Genomic DNA, 21,575 nt, shown 5'->3' on the forward strand with positions numbered 1-21,575 from the left:
CAAAGATTGTGCCCACTATATACAAACACCTGAAGGACTGAGAAATTTTCTTGCAATCAATATTTATAATCTAATCTCCCTAGTTATCTCTCGAGATGTTCCCTTTCCACCCTAGTTGTTCATAAAAACAGATATTTAAACATGGCCTTTCCACACTGAGGTGATGGGAGTGTACAATGAGAGGCAAGAGGAATTAGCATTTGTTGAGCACCTGCTCTGTGCCAGGCACCGTGCTGGTCAAGGATGTTCTGTGCTGGAACACAGCTGTGTATTTTCCACCTGACCGTGGTCCATTCAATATTAAGAAGGCTTAGTGCCTTGGCTCTTGCTTATCTCTCTGATGAGTTAATAAATATAATCAATGAATAATTAAACCTGATGTGTTTCAGAGACCTTAGTGAACTGTATGTGAGATGACTTAGCTGCCCCCTAGTGTTCTACAATGGTTCACAAACCTCTGACAGTAGGCAATGCCAAGGAAAGAGTGCTGGGTTCCAGTCTAGAGCAGGGTCACCAAACTATGACGTGTGGGCCAAACCCAGCCCACCACGTGCTTTTGCACAACGCTTGAGCTAAAAATAGATTTTTCATTTTTAAATAGTTGGGGGGTAAAAATCAAAAGACTGTCTCATGACTCATGAATGTTATATAAAACTCAAAGTTCAGTGTCCACAAATAAAATTTTAATGGAACAGAGCCACACCCATTCATTTACATGTTATCTATGGCTGCTTCTGCGTGGCATAGGCAGAAGGCAGAACTGAGTGGTTGTGACAGGGATATAATGGTCCACAAGGCCAAATATACTTACTATCTGGCCCCTTACAGACCCCTGGATCTACAAACCCCTGGATCAAGAACAACAACCACTTGCTATAGGACCCTGGGTCCTGTATGTTCAGTGGCCTCTCTGTATACCACTGCTTGGTCTTCAAAATCCAGACTTTCTACAAAGGGATACAGACTGGGATAATGTTGGTAAATTACTTGAGCTCCTCCATCAGAATAAAGATGCCCTGTAATTCACAGAGAATATAATTATTATATTGTCAAATTATTAACTCTGTCATATTAATGATAGAGATAATAATTATGCAATCCTAGGCGCTCCAAAAGCAATGGATACTTTTGTTTTTGGGTGTATGGAGTTTTCTCTCCTTTAATCACACTTTAAAGAGTTTTCACTTGCTAGACGACAGGAAAACTGTCAAGAGTCCATGTGCAAAAATGTAAAATACGGTATGAAATTGTGCATTAGTCAAGGCACATTGGATCAGGCACATTGGACAATTCACTCTGACAACAGAGAGGACAACAGAGCTGAGAACAGTCACAGATTTTTTTTTTTAATCAAGATGTTGTTTCCTGTACCATTTGCAGGGATGGGGAGGATCAGAGTTTGGGCTATTTGGATGAAGCGTTTTCTATTTATCAGACACTTCAAGGCAAAACCAGGATTGAGATCTCAACTAATCTAACTAGGATTTGCAACTCAGAAGTTAACACTGACAATGAATGAACCCTTTACCTAATTTGAAGGTCCCCTTGCCTTGGCCATGATCTTGGCTCATCCAATATAATTTCCCTCCTTCTTCCTCTTCATGAAAGACATTATCTTATGAATATATAGACATGCATGCCCACACACACGCATGCGCACACACACACATGCACATTCTCTCTTTCCTAGGACAATAAGAAAAAGGAAGGGAAAAGAGAAACAAGATACAACATGTTAGTGATGCTTAAAACTTTTTACTAAACTGGACTCACGCTTTGGAGAAGAAGATAAAAATATACCTTCTTTGCATAACATTGAATATATAGAGATTTCTACAACCCTGTAAGCATGGTGTTCATTGGTGAAGGGAAGCAAAACCTATTTAAAACCATTGTGTGCTGTGTTCTCTGAAGTTATAAAGGAATATGAAGCCCTATAGAGTATCTACAATGTAGATACTGCCAAAGCTAATTCTCAATCTGTAGGCCTTCTAACTAAAGACTGCCCATTCAAGAAAGTACTTTATTACTAACTGCCTTTTAACCAATAATTATTGGAATCCTGATTAATCTCATTTGAACTTGGGTTTAGGCTCAAAATCTGCACATCAGCTGGTTTTTCCCAGCAATCTGTGCCATGGAAAATAATTTCTAAACTTCTGTGAGCTTTTTCAAATTCTACTAAATAAATAAACAAACTCAGCTCTGAGAAATAGCAGTTAAAATACTATTGCTCTTCATTTATAGCAAAGCCTTCTGGCTCTGTCAGGAACAGAGAGCAAGGCCTTAGCCAGAGAAAGGGCATCAGTCTGTTTTCATGGCAGGTTGGATGGGTCCACCAGCCCTGGAAGTTTGACGTGCCTTTCCAACCCTCTCTGCCAGAGTTCTATAGCTCCAAAGAGAAAGGAAGAGAGAGGTAGGGGCTGTGCTGGGCTAATTTATGGTAATGCTGAAAAGGCAAGAGGGAAACAGTATAAAATAAGGAAAATCCATTTTGGCCTTAAGGCTGCACTAAGTTCATGGGAAGCATGAAAGGGATCCAAGTTATACTCCCTATCTTTTGTTAGGATCTGGTAGAGCAGCCCACCTTTACGTAAAAAAAGACCAAGCCTGTGGAAGTCCAGGGGCCTCTTGGACAATAGCCCCTGGCTCTCTAAGAGTTTAAATCACAATAGCCTTGATCTAGGGAGTGACCTCAAAACAAGGACTCGCAGGCACAGCAAACAGCACTGGGGAGTGAGGCAGCCAATACTACACAGCAGCTTTCTGGAATGGAAATGAAAGACCTGAGGAGGAAAGAGAATGAGTCTCGCTGAGTGAGGAGAGGGTCTGCTTCCCTTCCCAAAGAACTGACTTCCAGGGTTTCTTTTTCAGCTAAGTCTCCAATGGTGCTAACAAATGAAGCACTCTTATCCAAAGAAAGAACACTCCACACACTATCCTCCAGCCGCTTACCCAGTAGAGCACATCTGTCCAGCCCTCCATGGTGATGCACTGAAACACGGTGAGCATGGCGAAGGCAAAGTTATCGAAGTTGGTGATGCCCCCATTTGGGCCAACCCAGCCACTCCTACACTCCGTGCCATTGGCGGCACACTGGCGTCCATTCCCTGAGAACGCACACGGCGCTGGGTCCTCTTCAGCTATGACATCTGCAAACAGAGCACACAGGCTTCACCACTCAAGACACCAACACCAGGAAGCCCAGAGCTGGTGGAAGCTGAGTGCCCTTGTCAGAGCCTAGAACACCTGCCTCCCACCGGTGCTATCTCAGACTCCCACTTGACCCTCAAGGTCCACTTCAAAGACTCCCTCTTCTGTGGCATATGACACTTAGGTACTCAGAATCCATTGCTCCCTTCTCTGTCCTGACTCTATAGAACCTTTCTTAAGCCTAGAGAGAACAATGCTAGTGATGCCTCTCATGTTCTAGTTTTGGGGGTACCTCATCTGGTTTGCCAGGACACATTACATAAGAAATCAGGATAGAAAAGGAGATTAAATCCTCATTTATTCTGAACACAATTCACACTAAGAACTGGCTCAGTACATTTACTGGTATATTTGGCTCCCCCCCGCCATTTTGTTTTAGATTTTCCCCAAACCATGTAAGCTATTGGGAGGAAAATTAAATTTTTTAAAGCTAGGCTAGCTACCATTTTTCATTACTCACCTGAGTCAGCAAAAAAACATGTTTTGTGCATTTTTCCAATAAAAAGTTCCAATCCTATAATAGCATAGATTATGATTACAAATAATACCAAAAGGGCTATGTGAAGGAGGGGAACCATGGCTTTTATAATGGAGTTCAGGACAACTTGTAAACCTGCAAGAGAGAGAAAGAAGTTTGTAAGCCAGGGAGATTCTTTAAGGAGATGGATGGATGGATGGTTTTATATATATATATATAATTCCTAATGGTGCCTGCTCCATATATGACACACAGTAATAAAATTCAAAGAGATGTTTAACATTAAATTAATATTAGGGGCACCTGGGTGGCTCAGTTGGTTAAGTATCCACCTCTTGATTTCTGCTCAGGTCTTGGCCCCACAGTTCATGAGATTGAGCCCTGCATAGGGCTCTGCACAGACAGCATGGACCCTGCTTGGGACTTTCTCTCTCCCTCTCTCTCTGCTCCTCCCCTGCTCACACTCTCTCTCTTTTAAAGTAAATAAATAAACTTAAGAAAAAAAAAAGAAAGACATCACTTCTGAATGGGGATAAGACAGAGGACTGGGTAGCAGCGCCTCTCTTGCTAGGGCCCAAGGGTGGAAGAGGATGGATTTCCACAGGTGGGCCTGGGAGAGGGGCTGCTCCAGACAGAGGGAAGAGCATCAGAAGCATGGCAGGTGAGCCAGGCAACGTGGGCCAGGCCAGTGAGTCTTGGTTGGTGGTCAAACAGTGGAGAGAAGATCAGGAAAGAAAAAGCAGATTGCAGCTAGGTAGCTCTGGGTTTTAAACTTGGGTTACAGGGCCAGACTTTTCTCCATCAGCAAAGGCAGACTCTTGAGAAAGAGGAACAAGGCAGCGGGAGGTGAGGCCAGCAGAGAAGTTGTTGGGGAGTGCTGGGCTCTCCAGGCAGGACAGCCTGAGGATCATGATGAATCTAGCAGCTGAGTTTGAGAGGAGGAGAAGGTGCCCATGGAGGCAGGGTCTTGAGGCAGACCTGTGCGCCTGAACAAAAACAAGAATGTCAAAAAGGAGGCTCTCCTGGATTGAAGGAGGGAGGGAGAGGGGCAAGAGCCCCCTTAGACCCAGGATGTTTGATGGCGGGCCTAACCTTAAGAGGGAAGTGTGCTGTCACTGCTACATGGACCTGAGAGATGGGGCGACAGGAGTACCAGGAAGCCCTGTATACAGCAATGCTCAGAGCCACAACACACGACAAGACAGACTGTGGAAGGAGGGTTTGTGGAGCAGTACTCAGGTCAGGAGGGGTGGGCAGAAGCTGGAGACTGAGGGTGGGTGCTGGGCAGGAAACCAGAACCCACACTGCAGCCAGGCTTCCTAATTACTGTGTTTAGCATCTGGGTTCTTCCCCCCCCCCCCCCCCCCCCGCCAACCCCCAACCCCTGCCCAGGAGCACAGCTCCCTACACATATTCAAAGAACAAAAGAGTGTAAGATGTCAAGACGCTAGAAGCAAATAAGACAGAAATCAGAACACACCAAGTGAAGAGAAGAATATTCATTAGCGATAATAACAAAAGTTAACCATGATTGGAAGTCCACGGAGAGACGTGAGGGATGAGATGGGGAGGGTAAACCGAGAAGATTTCACTCAAGAAGAGCCTATCTTTCCAAGACCCATATTACAACCTAAATCCTAGGTATTATCTTCAGATAGTTAAATGTTCAAATGGTTTTAGAAAAACAAATGATTAATAAAATTTTAATGTTTTCACCTTCTATCAGAAATAGATAAAAAGAAGTATCTGCTCTTATCTACTTGGACAGGGGTTTGTTTTTTCGTTTGGAGGGATTTTTATTTTTTTTTTTTTTAAGACATGGATGGTCCATTCGAAATCATCTGGCAGTTAGTGCTTCTGAATTCTATGGTAGTGAGCTGTATGTTTCATGAACGTGTTTGTTCATTGTAACTACTGTATTTCAGATTGGCCAAATTTATGAGATAATGAGGTTTATCTTCATGTGAACATGTAGACTTTCCTGACATTGGACTCCTTTGTACATAATCAGTGTGTACAGTAGAGCTCATGGGACTCCAGTTAAGGAGAGAGTGGGATGGAATGGGAAGAACACTAAGCCAGGAACAGGAAGAAAGTGTGTCTGCTCCCTTTTGGCCACCCACTGGCTATGAGAATCTGCATGAGTTGCTACCCCTCCATAGCCCTCGGCTTCTTTGTCTAAAAGATGATGCACAGAGATCAAATGATCTGTAGGGTTCTTTCCCACTTGATGGTCCAGGATTCTGACAAATATTATCAGAGCATGGATGGTTAAGAACTCCATGAATGCCTGAGGCACTCCCTTTTGAAATACACATTTACCTCCCAACAAATAAATATATATTCATGAACAAACACAAAATCATGTCTTATAGAACAGTCTGAATTCTCTATAGAAGGAATGAGACAATTCCCAGGTAAGTGTAAACACTCACACCTTCCCTGGCATTTCTAAAAAATTCAGAGTTCTTAAAAAATCACTAGGCCCCAGTTGCCAACCAGCATGGGAAACATCAGGACCCAGAGCCTCTGACCCATCTCCCCAAAGCCCAGTGGGGGCTGATGAGAGACATGGATGTCCTCCACTAGCACAGTGAATAAATATGGGCTGAAAAGTCCTCACACAAGACTTAGGTCCCCATTTCTCCCTGTCCACCTCTGGGACAGTGTGATGCAGAACTCCATCACATTACAAAGAAGAAAAGAAAGAAATATAGTTTAAAACTGTTCTCAAGAGCATCTGTGAACACAAGTCATTTAGTGAAAACCTCATTAGGCAAGGAAGCCACAACAATGATGTAGGAGTTCGGAGAACTTCACTGGCCAGTCGTGCACGTGCAAAGCCACAGCACCTGCTTGTCCTTACAACACACACTGTAAGCAAGCTGCCCTGTCATGTGCTCTTTGAGGGGGAAAAGGTTGTCGTGGTTACTCTGAGATCAGATTAAGCTATAACGACTAAATCTGAAAGAACATGTTTGCTCACTGAACTTTTCATTTCATCATGTTACACATAAGAGAACCAGTCATTTCCAAGGTATTTCTATTTTTCTCAATTGCTTCCAGACAGTTCTGTGGTTTTGACTTGTGCTGATCTTTTTCAATGAAAATAAATGAACCATCTGGAAAAACAAGTACACATAAAACACCACTTCCTACATTTTCAAATGTTAAATTTGGAAATCTTTTTTTTTTCCAGAGAATTTTTGGTGTGTCCTGAGTGCCAACAGGTTTAATAAAAATTTCATGAAGAACTTCTGGAAAGGCAAAAACATGATCTGTGCTCTTTTGATGGCTTTATGAGTCGTGAAAAACAGACACACCCTGTCATCTCAGATCCTTCCTCCAGCCGGAGCAGGCAGCCACCTCACCACCACAGTCGCTGGAGAGGTGCTAGGACATCTACCCTCACGTCCCCAGCAGGGGCATCCGTGCAGGGGCAGAGCCCAGCGAAGCGGCACGCTCCGTGTTCCTCAGAGAAGCAGAAGCAGCCTGCAGCTCCTGGACAGAGCACCGACCAGACATCCGTTCCAACTCAGGTGGCATTCAACCTGGCCTAGACGTCCAGAGCAAAAAGCAGACTAGGACTTGGCATGGAGGGGTACACACCCTAGTGGAGAAAACAGCATCTCTCACCACGGAGGGCCACCTCTGTGCTCCAGACCTTGAACTGGGGACTCTCCCCATATTATCCCTTTCAGTCCTCACAACAACCTGCAAGCCAGTCCTACAGAACCCCAGGGAAGACCCAGAAGCATCCACCTCTCCCCTCCCAAGAGCCAGATGGGCACAACTCTTAAGAGTGGAGAGCAGAGTAGACTCTTTGGGAGTCCAGCCTCCTGCTGCTGCTCGCTTTGAAGAAAGGCAGTTGGTTGTGAGCCCTCTGTCACCCTCCTCTGCACAAACCACCATTTTCAGAGGGGGCAGGCCTGGGAGCAGGAGGAGGCTGCAGCAGCAAGGTGTCCAAAGAGGAAAACCAGACTGGAAGCAGGAAGCCTGAACTCAAGGCCCCGTGTCACCACTCACTCCATGTCTGTGTGAGAGAAGATTCTCCTGCAATATCAGGAAGACAACAGTTGCCACTGGCCCTTTCTTGGGGCTATCGCTGGGGTCCAAAATGACCACACAAGCAAAAGTGTGTTGTGAACTGTGAAGGCCTCCGTGGTCATCTGCGGACCCCCTGGCTGGCACACAGCAACTCACCTTGCAACACTCAGCTCCAGAATCCTGAGCCCCACCCAGAAGAAAAACAAGTCAACAAACGCCTGGCTTTAGGAAACAAGACGTGCTTACTGGGTACTCCTGACACTAGTCGAAGTGGTCGTAACACTCGAAAGGCTCGGAGGGCTTTGACATCGAAGCCTCCTGACTTGCCACTGGAGTGGTTACCGCCTTCTGTTTCTTTGGTTAATTGTTCCAGAATTACACTAAACAATCTGAAAAAAGGAAGAAAGGAAGAATTGTGAGAGTCTGTCACCCAGGGAAGCAAAACAGGATGATAATAGTAGTTATTTCTGAACAAGGGCTAATTCTGTGGGGCTGCTGCCTAAATAAAGGGGAAGCAAGGCAAAGGCAAGCATTTGAATCCCGAAAGCAACCCCTACATGTAACAAGACTGGCAACAAGGACTGAGTCATCGGTTTTCCTGCCAACAGAGCATCCCTGACCAAGTCAGACCCCACAGAAGAGGGGCTCACCATGGATCCAATGATGACAAGTGGAATTGCCCAAACAGAAGTAACAAGGAAACAAACATGGCGGCTACCATTTATACACATTCACTAGGTGCAAGCACTTTATACATCATTATCTCAATCCTCACAAAGTGCTATGCAGTAGTAATTCTTATTATTTCACAAGTGAGGAAACAAACTTGATGAGAACAAGTAACTTGTCCAAGGTCACACTACTAGGGTAGAACTACTGTATGAAATCCAGGTGTGTCAGCCCCACTAGGATGTGGGTCCCATGAGGGCAGGGACTTTTAATCTGTGTTGTTCATTTGCTCATTTAGTCTGTTCAAGCCTAGTGCCTAGAACGGTTCTTAACACAGAAGCCACTCAAAACTTATCTGATGAGTAAATCAATGGGTGAATATTGACTTCAAATTACTGAATCTTAATCAATGTGTTATACCATTTCTGGTACAGCCACTGACACACCCACACCCACCTCCACCCTCCCAGGGAGGGATGTTCAAGGAATGATGTAAATCACAGATGCTGAGGAGATGTGCAAAGGCCAGAAGCAGTAAACCAAGGTAAGGTATTAATATCGTCATCTTCTCTTTTGAAATGTGCATAATATTGTATCTGGCAGCCACAACACATTTTTTCCTACTCTCCAAAGGCTTTTAGGATAAAGCTATTTTCAGACAATCTGCTCACTTGACAGTTACTTTTGCTCTTTCAAATAAACATTTATTCTTTGGAATTATTGCTTGTTTTTCAGAATAAATATAAATTTGCCCATTTCAAATAGAATCAACTCTGGCCAATCAGATTGTGGGGATGATTGGCCCAACAACAGAGAAAAGGTTTCTAAAGTTTAATTAGCAGCCAAAGTAGAAACTCTGCCCTCACTGGCATGCCTCTGGATTGCCAAGTCACTAAGTCCATAAAATACAGGGTGGTCTGATTACAGTCCTGATTGGGCACAGTCATATCGCTCTGGGGCATTTAAAGACCAGCCATTTGTTTTAACAACACTATGGCAATTAGCAGTGACCCAGGCAGGGGGAGAGGGAGGTGGCGCTAGGAGGGAATAAATCAAGTCTCTACCTTTTCAAACCTTCAGATGGGCTCTCCCTAGTTATGACTAGGGAAATAGACCAAACTTATAACTGGTTTCTCTCATTAGTACAGGGGTTTTTTTTTTATTACTCTAAACCCTTGCAGCAAGGCTCAAGTTAAAAGTCTCCCCTCCAAAACAAGTTCATAGCTTTGCAAAAACAAAACAGAAGAAAGAAAACCTCAAACTCTTCTGAAATGTGTCAGCCGCAGGAATTTTCATCCCAAAGGGTTAGGAAAGTAATTTATGCAGGTGGTGACTGAAGATCACTTTCAAATATCAGTGTTTTACAGGACATACATCATGGTCCTTTTACCCTTCGTTCTTCAGCAATGCCCTTCATAACAGGTGAATGGTGTCTCTCTCCCATTACAGAGGAACCTGAGTCAGAGAGGGAAGCTGGCTGCCTTTCCCTGACAGCCAAGAGTATAAGGGGTTGGGGCTGGCTTCCATTCCTAAGAGTTAGCAGGCACTAGGAAAGCTCCTCTCCTTCTCTGGGCCTCAGTTTCCCCCTCTGTAAAATGAAAAAACTGGAATTAAATGAACCAGAGCCCTGCCTTTCCCATTCTAATACTCTGTGATTCTACTCCCTTAACCACTTACGCCCTCCACCCCCAACAAAAAAAGTACTGCATGCCTAGAGAGCTCAGGACATGAAGACAAAGTATTTGATCCTAGACTGTTATTAAGTTTATCCCAACACAGGAGAAAAAGGCAAGGAGATACCTAGCAGCAACAGAATGAGCCCCCACGTCCTTCTTCACAAAGCTTAAGTGATGAGCCTGAATGCTTGAAATATATGTTGACTGAAGCTTTAGGTGGGTGGAATAAACTTTTCTATACAGGGAACACTATCAGCTCTGGTAGACCCATTGAGTACTCTTGTGGTCACATCATTACAGTTAACATTTTAGAAGTATCAATTACTTTCTTAATGTCTCTGTTAGTGGGAATCTTGACAAAAGCAATAGGTCACAGTTGGCTTGGAATGGAAAATCCACTGGATTGAGACACATCCTGTAGTTGGAAACTTTAGGGAGTAGAAATTTGATGCACATGAAGACATAGTAAGTTTTCTTTTTTTAACTTTTCTTCTGCTCTTTGACTACAATTTAGTGCATATTTTAGATGAAAAATAATCTGATGTTCTAAAGTTCTTTGCATTTATTAAGAAAGACCAATGAGTCCATTCCTACTTTAATTTCCCAGATGAGTTTTTACTTTTTAATTTTATTGCAGATCAATTTATATATAAAATGCACTTGTTTAAAGTATACAGTGAGAGGATTCTTGACAAACACAGAGGTCCAAATACAAACACCACAGTCAAGATACAGGACAATTTCACCATCCCCAACAGTTCTTTGATGCCTCTGTGCAATCACCTCCCTCTCAGCTCAAACTTAGATATCCACTGATTGGCTGCTTATCACTTTGGGTTGTCTTTTCCCTTTTCTAGAACCTTTTACAAGTGAAATCATATAGTATATGTTCTTCTTTTAACTTCTTTTGCTCACCATATTTTTGAGATTTATCCAAGTTGTTATATTTATCCACAGTTCATTTCTTTTCATTGTTCGGTGATATTCCATTGTAGTACATAAATGTACATAATGTAGTACATAAATGTACATAATGGGGTACATATGTAGTACATAAATGTACTACAATGAATGTATCCATTCACCTGTTAAGAGATATTTGTCTTGTTTCCAGTTTTTCTCCATTATGAATAAAGTCTTTGGGAACATGTGTTTTCATTTATTTGGGAAGTACCTAAGAGTAATACTGGTAATATGGTCGTGTGGTTAGTGTATGATTAACATTAGAGGAAACTGGCAAAATTTTCCAAAGTGACTGCGCCATTTTCCATTTCTACAAGTAGTGTATGAGAGTTCCAGTTGCTCCATATCTTGGCTAACATTTGGTATTGTCAGTCTTTTTATATTTAGTAATGCTGGTAGGTACGTAGTGCGTCATTGTGGTTTTAATTTGTACTTCTCTAATTCTAATGATGTAGAACATCTTTTCAGGTGCTTGTTGACCATTTACACATCTTCTTTTGTGGAGATCTATTCAAATCTTTTGCCCATTTATATACTGGGTTGTCTTCCTACTAATGGGTTATAAGAGATCTTTATATATTCTGAATGCAAGTCCTTTGTCATATATCTGTATTGTGAATATTTTTTCCCAGTCTGTGCTTAATTTTTAATTTTCCTCACACAATCTTTTCAAGAAAAATTATAAATTTTGATAAGCTCCAAAATTTTAATTATTTCTTTTTTGGCTAGTACTTTTTGGTTCCTAAGAAATTTGCCCACCCTAAGTCATAAAATCTATATTTTTACATTTTATATTTTATATTTTTACATTCTATATTTTTAACTTTCACATATAGGCTTATGATCCATTTTAAGGTAATATTTGTGTAGGTTATTAGGTAGGAATAAATATTCTTCTTTTTTTCATGTGGATAAATAGTTGTTCCATTGCCATTTGTTGAAAACTAACTACAATTTATAATTCAACTCATTGAATTATCAAGGCAGCTTTGTCTAAAATCAATTGCTCACATACATATGGGTCTATTTCTAGATTCCCTAGTCTATTCCATTGATCTTTATATCTACTTCTTATGCCAACATCAGTCTTGGCTACCGGAGTTTTATAGCAAGCCTAAAGATCAGGTTCCAGCTTAGTTCTTAAACATTTCTTTGTCTAGTTTAGGGCCTCTCTAATTACTGTATCAGTTTTAGAATAAATCTGTCAATCTACAGAAATCTTGCTGGGATTTAGATTCAGTCTATAGCAAAGTTTGAGAAGAACTGATATCCTAACAATAATTGAGTCTTCCAATCCATGAACACCGTACAACATTCCATTTATTTAGGTATTCTTTCATTTCTTTCAGCAAAGTTTAGTCATTTGCAATGTGCTATTTTCCCCTAAATATTTCATGCTTTTTGATGCTATAGTAAATAATGTCTTTAAAATTTCATTTTCTATTGGTTCATGACTAGCATATAGGTTTTTAAATACTTTTTAAATACTAACCTTCTACCCAGAAACACTGCTAAATTCATTTAGAGCACATAATTTTGTATGATTTTGCTGTTCTTAAATTCACTAAGACTTATTTTATGGCCCATAATATTTCTTGGTCAATGTTCCATGTATATGCATGTGAAAAGAATGTGCATTCTGGTCTTGAGTAGTATGTTCTAAAAATGCCAATTAAGTCAAGTTTGTTGGTGGTACTGTTCATATATCCCTATATACCTAGTGATTTTCTGTCTAGATGTTCTATCAACACCCTTCAAGAGAGAAGTATTAAAATGTACAGATTTGTCCATTCCACCTTAAGTTCTTTTCAGTTTTTGTTTAGTGTATTTTGAAGCCTTGTTATTAGGCATACACACACACACACACACACACACACACACACACACACACACACTTAGGGTTATTACATCTTCATGAAAGAATTCTTTCATCACTATGAAATGTCTTTTTCCTGGATAATATTCCTTGTTCTCAAGTCTACTTTGTTGGACTAATATTGCCACTCTACCTTTATTCTGATTAATTTTCACATGGCATATATTTTTCTGGCCTTTGAATTTCAAATTATTTGTGTCTTTATAAGTTAGGGTTCTTGTAGACACTATAGAGTTGGGTCTGGTTTTTTACATATAAAATCTGATAAACTCTGGACTCTTATAAGGATTTAGCTGGATTTAAATCTACTATCTTGCTGTTTGTTTTCTGTTTGCCCTGCCCATTGTTCTTCTTTAATTCATACCTGACTTTTTTGAATTAATTGAACTTTTAAAAATTCCATTTAATATCCAACACAGGCTTATTAACTATATATTTTTATTTTTCTAGTGGCTGCACTAGGGCAAGTGTCAGCAAAAATCTGTAGAGTGTCAGATAGCAACTATTTTAGGATTTTCAGGCCACAGGGTCCCTGTCACAACTATTCAACTTTGCCATCCTAACACCAAATAGCCAAATAGATATGAGTGAGTCTGACTATCTTCCAATAAAACAATCTTCCAAAGCACACAGGAAATACTTTGTCAATGTGAAAAATAAAAAAGGCAATAAACCATATTTGGCTTACAGGCTAAATTTTGCCAGCCTGTGCTCTAGGGTTTACAATATACATCTTGAACTTAATACGTTCAGATAATATTTTATCATATTTACCACCAACTGTATAAGCTCTTTTCAAACGTACATGGCTTTTTCCTTCTTTCTGTCCTTTGTGCTATTGTTGTTACATATTTTACTTTTATAGAAGCTGCAAACTCCTGAATACATTGTTACTACTTGTGCCGTAAATAATCAAGTACTTTTAAAGAGATTTTAAAATGAGAAAAAAAATTTTTTTTATTTACCCATGAATTTACCCTTTCTGGCATTCTTCATTTCTTTTTAATAGATCCATAATTTCTACCTGGTTTCATTTTCCTTCAGTGTGAAGAAATTCCTTTAGTAATTGTTGACATGAGGGCTTATTGGTGGTGAGTTCTCAGCTTTGGTTTGTCTGAAAAAGTCTGTTTTTACTTCAATTTGGAAAGATATCTTTACTGAATAAGAATTCTAGGTTGACATTTTCCCTAGCACTTTAAAGATCTCTCTCTATTGTCTTCCAGCTTGTATGGTGCTGATGAGAAGTCTAGGGATGTCGTTTTCTCTGATTACTTTTTCAGATTTTCTCTTTATCCTTGGTTTTGAGCAATTTCATTATGATTATGACATACTTTGATGTAGCTTTCTTCATGTTTACTTTGCTCGAGCTTTGTTGAGCTTCTTGAATTTGTGAGTTTATGTTTTTCATCACATTTAGAAAATTTGGAGTCATTTAAAAATTTTTTCTGTCTCTCCTCTATCTCCTCTCCTTTGAGACCCCAAATATACATATGTTAGACCACATGATATTGCCCCACAGGTCATCCACGGCATGTTCAGTTTTTCTCTGTCAACATTCTTTGTGTTATTGCTAGGTCTTCAAGCTCCTTGATGTTTTTCTTCTATTGTATCTAATTTGCTATTAAGCCAATCCAGGGGAAATTTTCAGCTCTCAAAGTCCCATGTGGTTCTTTCTAATATTGTCCCATCATTTTGCATTGTGGCCATGTATTCCTTTAGGTCCATATACATATTCATAATAGCTATTTTTAAAGTCTTGTAAAGCAATTCTCTATTAATTCCACTATCTTTGTCATTTCTAGGTCTGTTTCTACAGATGGAAGTTCCTCCTTATGGGTCATATGTCTTAATACGGCTATAATATTTGACTGAATGCTGGACAATAGCTAAGTATCTATATTTTGTCATCTTCTTTTAAAGAGTTTTGAGTTTTGTTTTCACAGGCAGTTTGTTTTGCACCTCAGTTGGCCCCTTTTCAGGCTTCTTCTCAACCATTATTAGAAAGGAATTCAGGTGACCATTACTCTATAGCAGGGGTTGGCAAAACTGTTCTGTAAGGGGCCAGAGAGTAAATAGTTCAGGCTTTGTGGACCTAAACTACTCAATTCAACTGTGTAAACAAACACGTGTGACTATGTTACAATAAAACTTTATTTACAAAAATTTGTGGCAGGCTGAATTTGTCCTGTTGGCCATATTTTCCCAACCCCTGCTACTAATGGCCATTCTGGGCTCTCTAATGACAGTCCAGGGTGTCTATTGAGGTCCTTCCATTCTTGCTGGTCATAACTTGAACATCTCCCAGACCTGTGTGAGCTCTAGTTATTATTCAGCTTATAGTCTCCAGCTTTTCTTTTTCTCCCTAATAGCATTATTTGACTGGCCTCATGGATTCTCACTCCCTGTAAGTGTAGATTACACTTCAGGCAAAGCTCAAGAGGACTCCAAAGCATATTTATGGAGCTCTTTCCCTGAAAAGCCCTTTCCCTTCTCCTCCCATGCTACACCTGTCAAATTTCAGCCCCACTGGCCTTACTGGATTCTTGTCTCTGTCTCCTCAATGCAATGAGACCACCATCCTCTGTTCAGTTCCATGTCTTTGTGCTCTTCTATAGTCTGAAAAATATCTCCAGGTAGAAAGCTGAGGAAACTGTAGGGTAAGGATAAAAGAAACGGAGCTAAGCATCTCCATCCTGTAGCTGAACAGAAAGTCCTGGGTCAGAAGAGGCACAGTGAGATTGTTCCAGAACCAAGAGACTTGCAAGGCTCCTGCTTGCCATTCCTTATTAGAGTTCACCAAATACAGGAAGGTACGGACATACCTACTACTTGTTCACTTTAGCTGCACTACCTTTGTGGTAATACTGTAGGCACCATGTACTGTGGTGGTTTTTGCAAAAGCTGACTTTTTTTTCCCCTTAAGTCTAATTATCCCACTGGGCCACCATTTTGGATCCCATTTGAACTTCCTAGGTTTGAAAGAGCAGGCTTAAAATTTATCCCACTCTCCTAACATCCAGCTGTCTCCCATGAAAAGCCAAAGTATTCATGATTTAAAAAAACAACCCATAAGAAAAATTACTTTGCTCAATTTCAAAAGGCAGTTGAACAAAGTTATGGAGATGAAAACAGAGAGGTCATTTAACGATCTCTCTGTAGGACCAAATATAATTTTAGGAGCAACCCACTTTACTGCTAGATAATGAAGACTCTATGAAGGGATAGATCTTCTTTTCCTATCTGGGTATTTGGTCCAAAGGCCTAGCACTCCTCTGACACAGATTCAGTTTTTCCTCTTGCTGGCAAAATTTCCAGGTGTGGAAGGATCAGAATAACACAACACAGGCCACTGTTTTTTAATACCCTCCTTTAACTAAAACTGTTGGTGTGTCTCTTCCTGTGACAGGATTTCAGAATAATGCCTACTTTCTCTGCATTTTCCAGCTTATTTCATTTCATGCCAGATACCTGATATTATTCAGACACTTGTTTTGTTATTTCAAATGGATGGTAGCATGCCAAAGTTTTTCCCACAAGTCAGCAAAAAAAAAAAAATTAATAGCTTTGCTCAAGGGATGTTAAATAGCAGAGTATCTCACTTCTATGAAGGATTTATTACTGTTTTAGTGTTTTGTGTTTTTTTTTAAACTAACAGAGTGCTAAGTATAAGAGTTCTACTCATTTGAGTCTAACCACTAGCACGGCTGGCCTGTTTGTGAAGACCCAAGGCCTTGTAAAATGAAACCCTCTTAAATCAAGAGCTTCAACTTCCTTCTTTAATACATTACTGGAAGGGAAGTAAAAACAATGAGGGGATTCAAACTGGTCTCTTCCCAGAGGCAGATAGCAGCATCACCCATCACCAGCATCACTCCAAAACACTCCCGGCAGGTTCCGGCCACAATTGCTGGCAGAGAGGAGCAACCATGTTCCCTCAAAAGACTGTGTTTTTCATTGCTCCATGCCTCCCATCTTCCAAACATTTCCCCAAAATAAAAGGGACTTACCCTACTATTACTATAACAAAATCCAGTAAATTCCATCCATTCCTAACATAAGCATTAGGATGTAGCAATAATCCATATGCTATAATCTTCAAAAATGTCTCGACTGTAAAAATAATCAGGAAGGCATATTCTACTTTTTCCTGTAAAGAGAAACAAAAAGGTGGGGGGGGGCGTGGAGAGAAGAAAAAAAGAGACAGGAATTAGATTCAATATCTCTGAGATATAAGCATTTTCTCCAAGCAAAGTTTTATTATGAGAAATGGCACCATTAACACAGCACCTGTGCCAGGAAAGCGTTTTAATTCTAACACTGAATTTCTCATAAGCAGCTAAGTGTAAAACACTTTTCATTCCAGGCTGCATGACTGCATTTTGCCACCTGCCCTGATGCGTGTGCAATGAGTCTGCCTAGGACATAACGGGCATGTTTGTTATTTGCACACATTTGCAAAATGCAGCATGTTTTCCTCCTGAGATTGCCAAATTAGGCCCAGAAAAGCACAAGGGTACAACAAAGATCTCAACAGTGGCTTTGAACAGAATGTCCTTTGGACGAAAGGAAGGTGCATCTGCTTTGACCCTCTCTCTTCCTCTTGGGTTTACACCTGATTTCTAATCCAGGGTCCTCTTTGTCTCAGAGCAGCAAGGTGACCTTGGCAAGTGCCTCCTCTCCTCTGGACCTAAGCTTCCTCACCAGCACAGAAGGGGAGCATATTCAGGATGGCAAATCCCCTGCCTGCATACTGGCATGTGGCCTCTCCCAGCTGACACTGCCAAGTGGTCGCCATACACCATCCCAGGGAGCCTGGGTTCAGCCTCTGTGTCCTTCCCTCCTACCAGCCCCGGCAGCCATTCCCATCTGGCTGCCCAGATCTCTGAGATTCAGCCCTCAGGCTAGGTGACTCTTAGAATCCTTCCCATTCCAATTCATGCAACTCTGTGAGTCCAGAGAACACATCCATCAGCAGGTCTAAAAATGTTGACTCCTTTCCTCTTTTATAAAGGTTTTCTTTATGCAGCTTCAGCTTTAATAGAAATACCAACCCACTGGGATGTGTGCAATTAATTTTATAAGAGGCATTCCCTGGCAAGAGGCTACTTAATAACTCAATGAAAAACCATCAGCAATTAAAACTCTTCCACGTGGGCCATAAAGTCCTCCACAAATATTAATTCTACCCTGTGGGACCTGAGGAAAGTAAGCAATACCTTAGGAAAATGGAAGTCATGGAATTCACTTATTAAGATGCCCAGTGCAAGAGGTCAAATAAATTTGGCTCAGGAAACACTCAGTGAGCACCTATTCTACATAACAGACCCCATACCAGGAGCCAGGATTAGAAAAATGGCTCCACCACGGTCCCCTAAAGGTTTAGTCTGGTGGGGAAGGGAAGGTTTCAAACATAAACACTGAGAATGTCCCAAGACAGGTAACTGAAAGAGCAGTTGTACATCTTGAGCACTCTGACAAGGCCAAGGGACTAACTAGTTCATTCCTCCTTCACCAGGACTTTGCTTTGCTGTATGTGACCACTACTAGGTGGGCTAAGCCGCCCTGCTACCAAAGTGCTACCCTTCTGTCACCTGGCCTGACCTTCCCCACGTTTCGCCCCACATCCTCCCTCTTTACCACCAGAGCCACCGTCCAACCACTGCTGGACTCCAGCCTTCACCCTCATTCCTGACTTCCCACTGGTCTTGCAAAAAGCCAGTTCATCAGTTCTTCCCTCCCGGGTCTCTGTTGTCCTTAACCTGTCCTTCAGAGCTCCCTTTTATCCTTGAACACCATCAGAGAGGTCTAATAAACTCTTTTGTGATGTGAGTTAGTCAGAGTCAGTGTGTTTTCAATGTATAGAACCTCACTCACCCCAACCTCCATACCCATGCTGCCCCCAGAACTCTCAACTGGTCCCATCCTCAGCCTAGCTCATCCCACGTACCCAATACCCTTCACCAGACCGCCAGAACCCTCCTTGACCAGGACCCTTCTCCTTCCACACAGTCGTGCCCTCCAGACACACGTGAGCCTCCAAACCTCCAGCAACTCCCTTCTTTACTCTCCATATTCCCTGTGAGCCTCACACCAGGACCAACTTTGCACCTGGCTAGGGAGGAGAGATCCCGGAAGGCTTCAATGGGGGCAGTGACAGCTATGAGAGCTAAAAGGAGAAAGCAATTCTGTTACTTGAACCAGAAGCAAAAATCCCTGAAAATACCAATTCACTGTACTCAAATTAGACCCTGACCACCAAATGTAGATTGTCAATATGTTTTCAAGACTTAGAATTCTACGCGAACAAGATAAGCTAAAAACAGCATGCTGGTTTTACAATTCCTCTTCCCTTTTTATCCCTTCTGCTTTATTTACTAGGCCAGACAGAGAAAAAAGGCTTTTGCTGCCATCAATATTCATAGCAGTTACATCCCTACGTCAACACAGTGCTATACTTTAGAGCAGAAAAACAAGGCAGGGAACAGAGAGTACATCGAGCAAACACAGCTTGTTTTTCCTCTTTGGCTTTTATTTGTAAGTAATATTGCTATAATAATACAAGGGTCATTAGTATAACTGAATTGCTTAGGGTTCTTTTATATCCTCTTCTCTTGTCCTCCTCTCTCTCCTTTTAAAGAATTAGGTTTCTCTTTCCAAAAATCCTTAGTGCATTACTTGATGGAATTGATTGTAGGACATACAACTTTGCTTTAATGTGATTCTTTATTACAGAGACTCTACCATGATGCCAACTGAACCATCACAGCCTGGAGAGCATACTAGACCAGTTTGTTAGAAGCCAGTGTCGTTCTCATCCCCAGCCATTTAAAAGGACTCCTATAAAACAAATACACCTCCACAGTAAGCAAATGCAATATAAAAAAAAACTTTTGCAAAGCAGCAATCATGGGAAGGAGAGGTAATTATTTACATCACAAAAGAATTGTTCATTTGAGAAAAGAAGGTTGAGCTGGTAATTTGAAAAGGAAGTCCACCAGGAAGGTCAGGTTCCTAACTGGGCAAGGTGGGAATATACACTCAGTGGAAGGGACCCAATCAGATGTTGCATAGAGAAGGTATGGAGTCTGTGGCCCAGACAGAGGGAAGCACAGAGGGAAGACTGAGGAAGAGGCAAGCAGGAACCCTCCAGAACTAGACATGAAAGGAGGTATCCTGGGGGCAGGGCTGCTTCATAAAAGCTAACAGCCTCAGGCTAAACAGAAAGATAAAATGATTTCTGCATCCCAGTCTCCCCTCATTTGCCAGGCAGGGCCACATGCCACCCAGCTACCAGCAGGATTCTTCTCGCTGGCATGGGATCCTGGGTGGGCAAAAGTAGCCCAATCTCCTTTTAAAAAACCACCAGTGGGGTGCCTGGGTGGCTCAGTCAGTTGAGTGTTGGACTTTTCATTTCAGCTCAGGTCATGATCCCAGGGTCTTGGGATCAAGCCCCACGTCAGGCTCTGCACTGAGCATGGAGCCTGCTTAAGATTCTCTCTCTCTCACTTTCTCTCTGACCCTATCTCCTATTTGTGCCTCTTTCTCTCTAAAATTAAAAAAAAAAATTTTAATTAAAAAAATTTAGGGGTGCCTGGGTGGCTCAGTAGGTTAAGTGTCCAACTTCGGGTCAGGTCATGATCTCACAGTTTGTGAGTTTGAGCCCCACGTCCAGCTCTGTGCTGACAGCTCAGAGCCTGGAGCCTGCTTCGGATTCTGTGTCTCCCTCTCTCTCTGCCCTTCCCCTATTCGCACTCTGTCTCTCTCAAAAATAAACAAACATTTAAAAAATTAAAAAAAAACTAAGCACCACCAATTCCTCTTAACCAGACACCACCCTATGTATGGATGAAAGTCACCCATGAGACCACAAGCCACCAGAAGTAAAGGTTCCAAATATAATTCAGAAATCTGATAGATCTTCTTTGAACACTGAAGCTTCACCCTGCAGAAGGGTCTCTACACAAGTAAACCATACACAGGACTTTGAGAAACTGAAACTGTCAACTAGCAATGGGTGGGAGATGCCAGGATCCTTAATTACACCTGGGTCTCTCCTTTCCTGTTCTCAGGGACCCTTTCACTAGTACTGTAGTATGAACATCCACCCACCCATCCATCCATCCACTCACCCACCCATCCCTGGGCACCTGGGTCCTCCTCAGAAAGCCTGATGTGTATCTTCACAGAGTTCCCAACCTGCTATCTGAAGATAACAAGGGCTTGATGAGGCAGGTAAGGGTCAACTCTTTGCTTGGGTCATCCATCCACATGGTCCCAAATCTTTGGCAAGGCTCTCTTGGCTGACACCCTGATAGTAGCTGCTGCTCCTTTGCACACCACTCCTCTCACTCTGTGGGTCCCAGGCTCTCTATTGGCAGGGGTCATCTCTTACTGACTTTGTAATCTCAGCACCCAGCACCGTACTAGAGTATCATACATAAGGTACTCAACAGGAAGTAGAGAAGAAAAAGAAGAGAAGGAATAGAGCAAGAAAACCAGACTTAAAGGGGGCTAGGAAAACATGAGGTTTTGTGATCCTAGCATATGTACCAAAAAGGGAAATAATGAAGCTATGTCTCTAAGTTGCCATTAACCCTTTCTAGAACAAGCTTGGAAGAAATGGTCACACTGCTGAATCAACAACTGATCCTGA

General features: G+C 41.7%; 1 protein-coding gene across 18 annotated transcripts in view; it reads right to left on the minus strand.

Moving 5' to 3' along the window:
• CACNA1D (calcium voltage-gated channel subunit alpha1 D) overlaps nt 1-21,575 on the minus strand; it is a 303,873-nt gene that overhangs the window by 139,074 nt on the left and 143,224 nt on the right. For all 18 annotated transcript variants that reach the window (XM_086697894.1, XM_086697896.1, XM_086697903.1 and 15 more), the window contains exons 4-7: nt 16,930-17,069; nt 7,985-8,127; nt 3,674-3,826; nt 2,956-3,152 (exon numbers count right to left, since the gene is read on the minus strand). In XM_086697894.1, the coding sequence (XP_086554020.1) occupies nt 2,956-3,152; nt 3,674-3,826; nt 7,985-8,127; nt 16,930-17,069 (633 nt within the window). The remainder of the gene's footprint in view (nt 1-2,955; nt 3,153-3,673; nt 3,827-7,984; nt 8,128-16,929; nt 17,070-21,575) is intronic.

Source organism: Puma concolor, chromosome A2 (genome assembly GCF_028749965.1).
Source record: "Puma concolor isolate L17-30 chromosome A2, mPumCon1.1.hap2, whole genome shotgun sequence".
In the NCBI taxonomy this organism is placed as follows: Eukaryota; Metazoa; Chordata; class Mammalia; order Carnivora; family Felidae; genus Puma; species Puma concolor.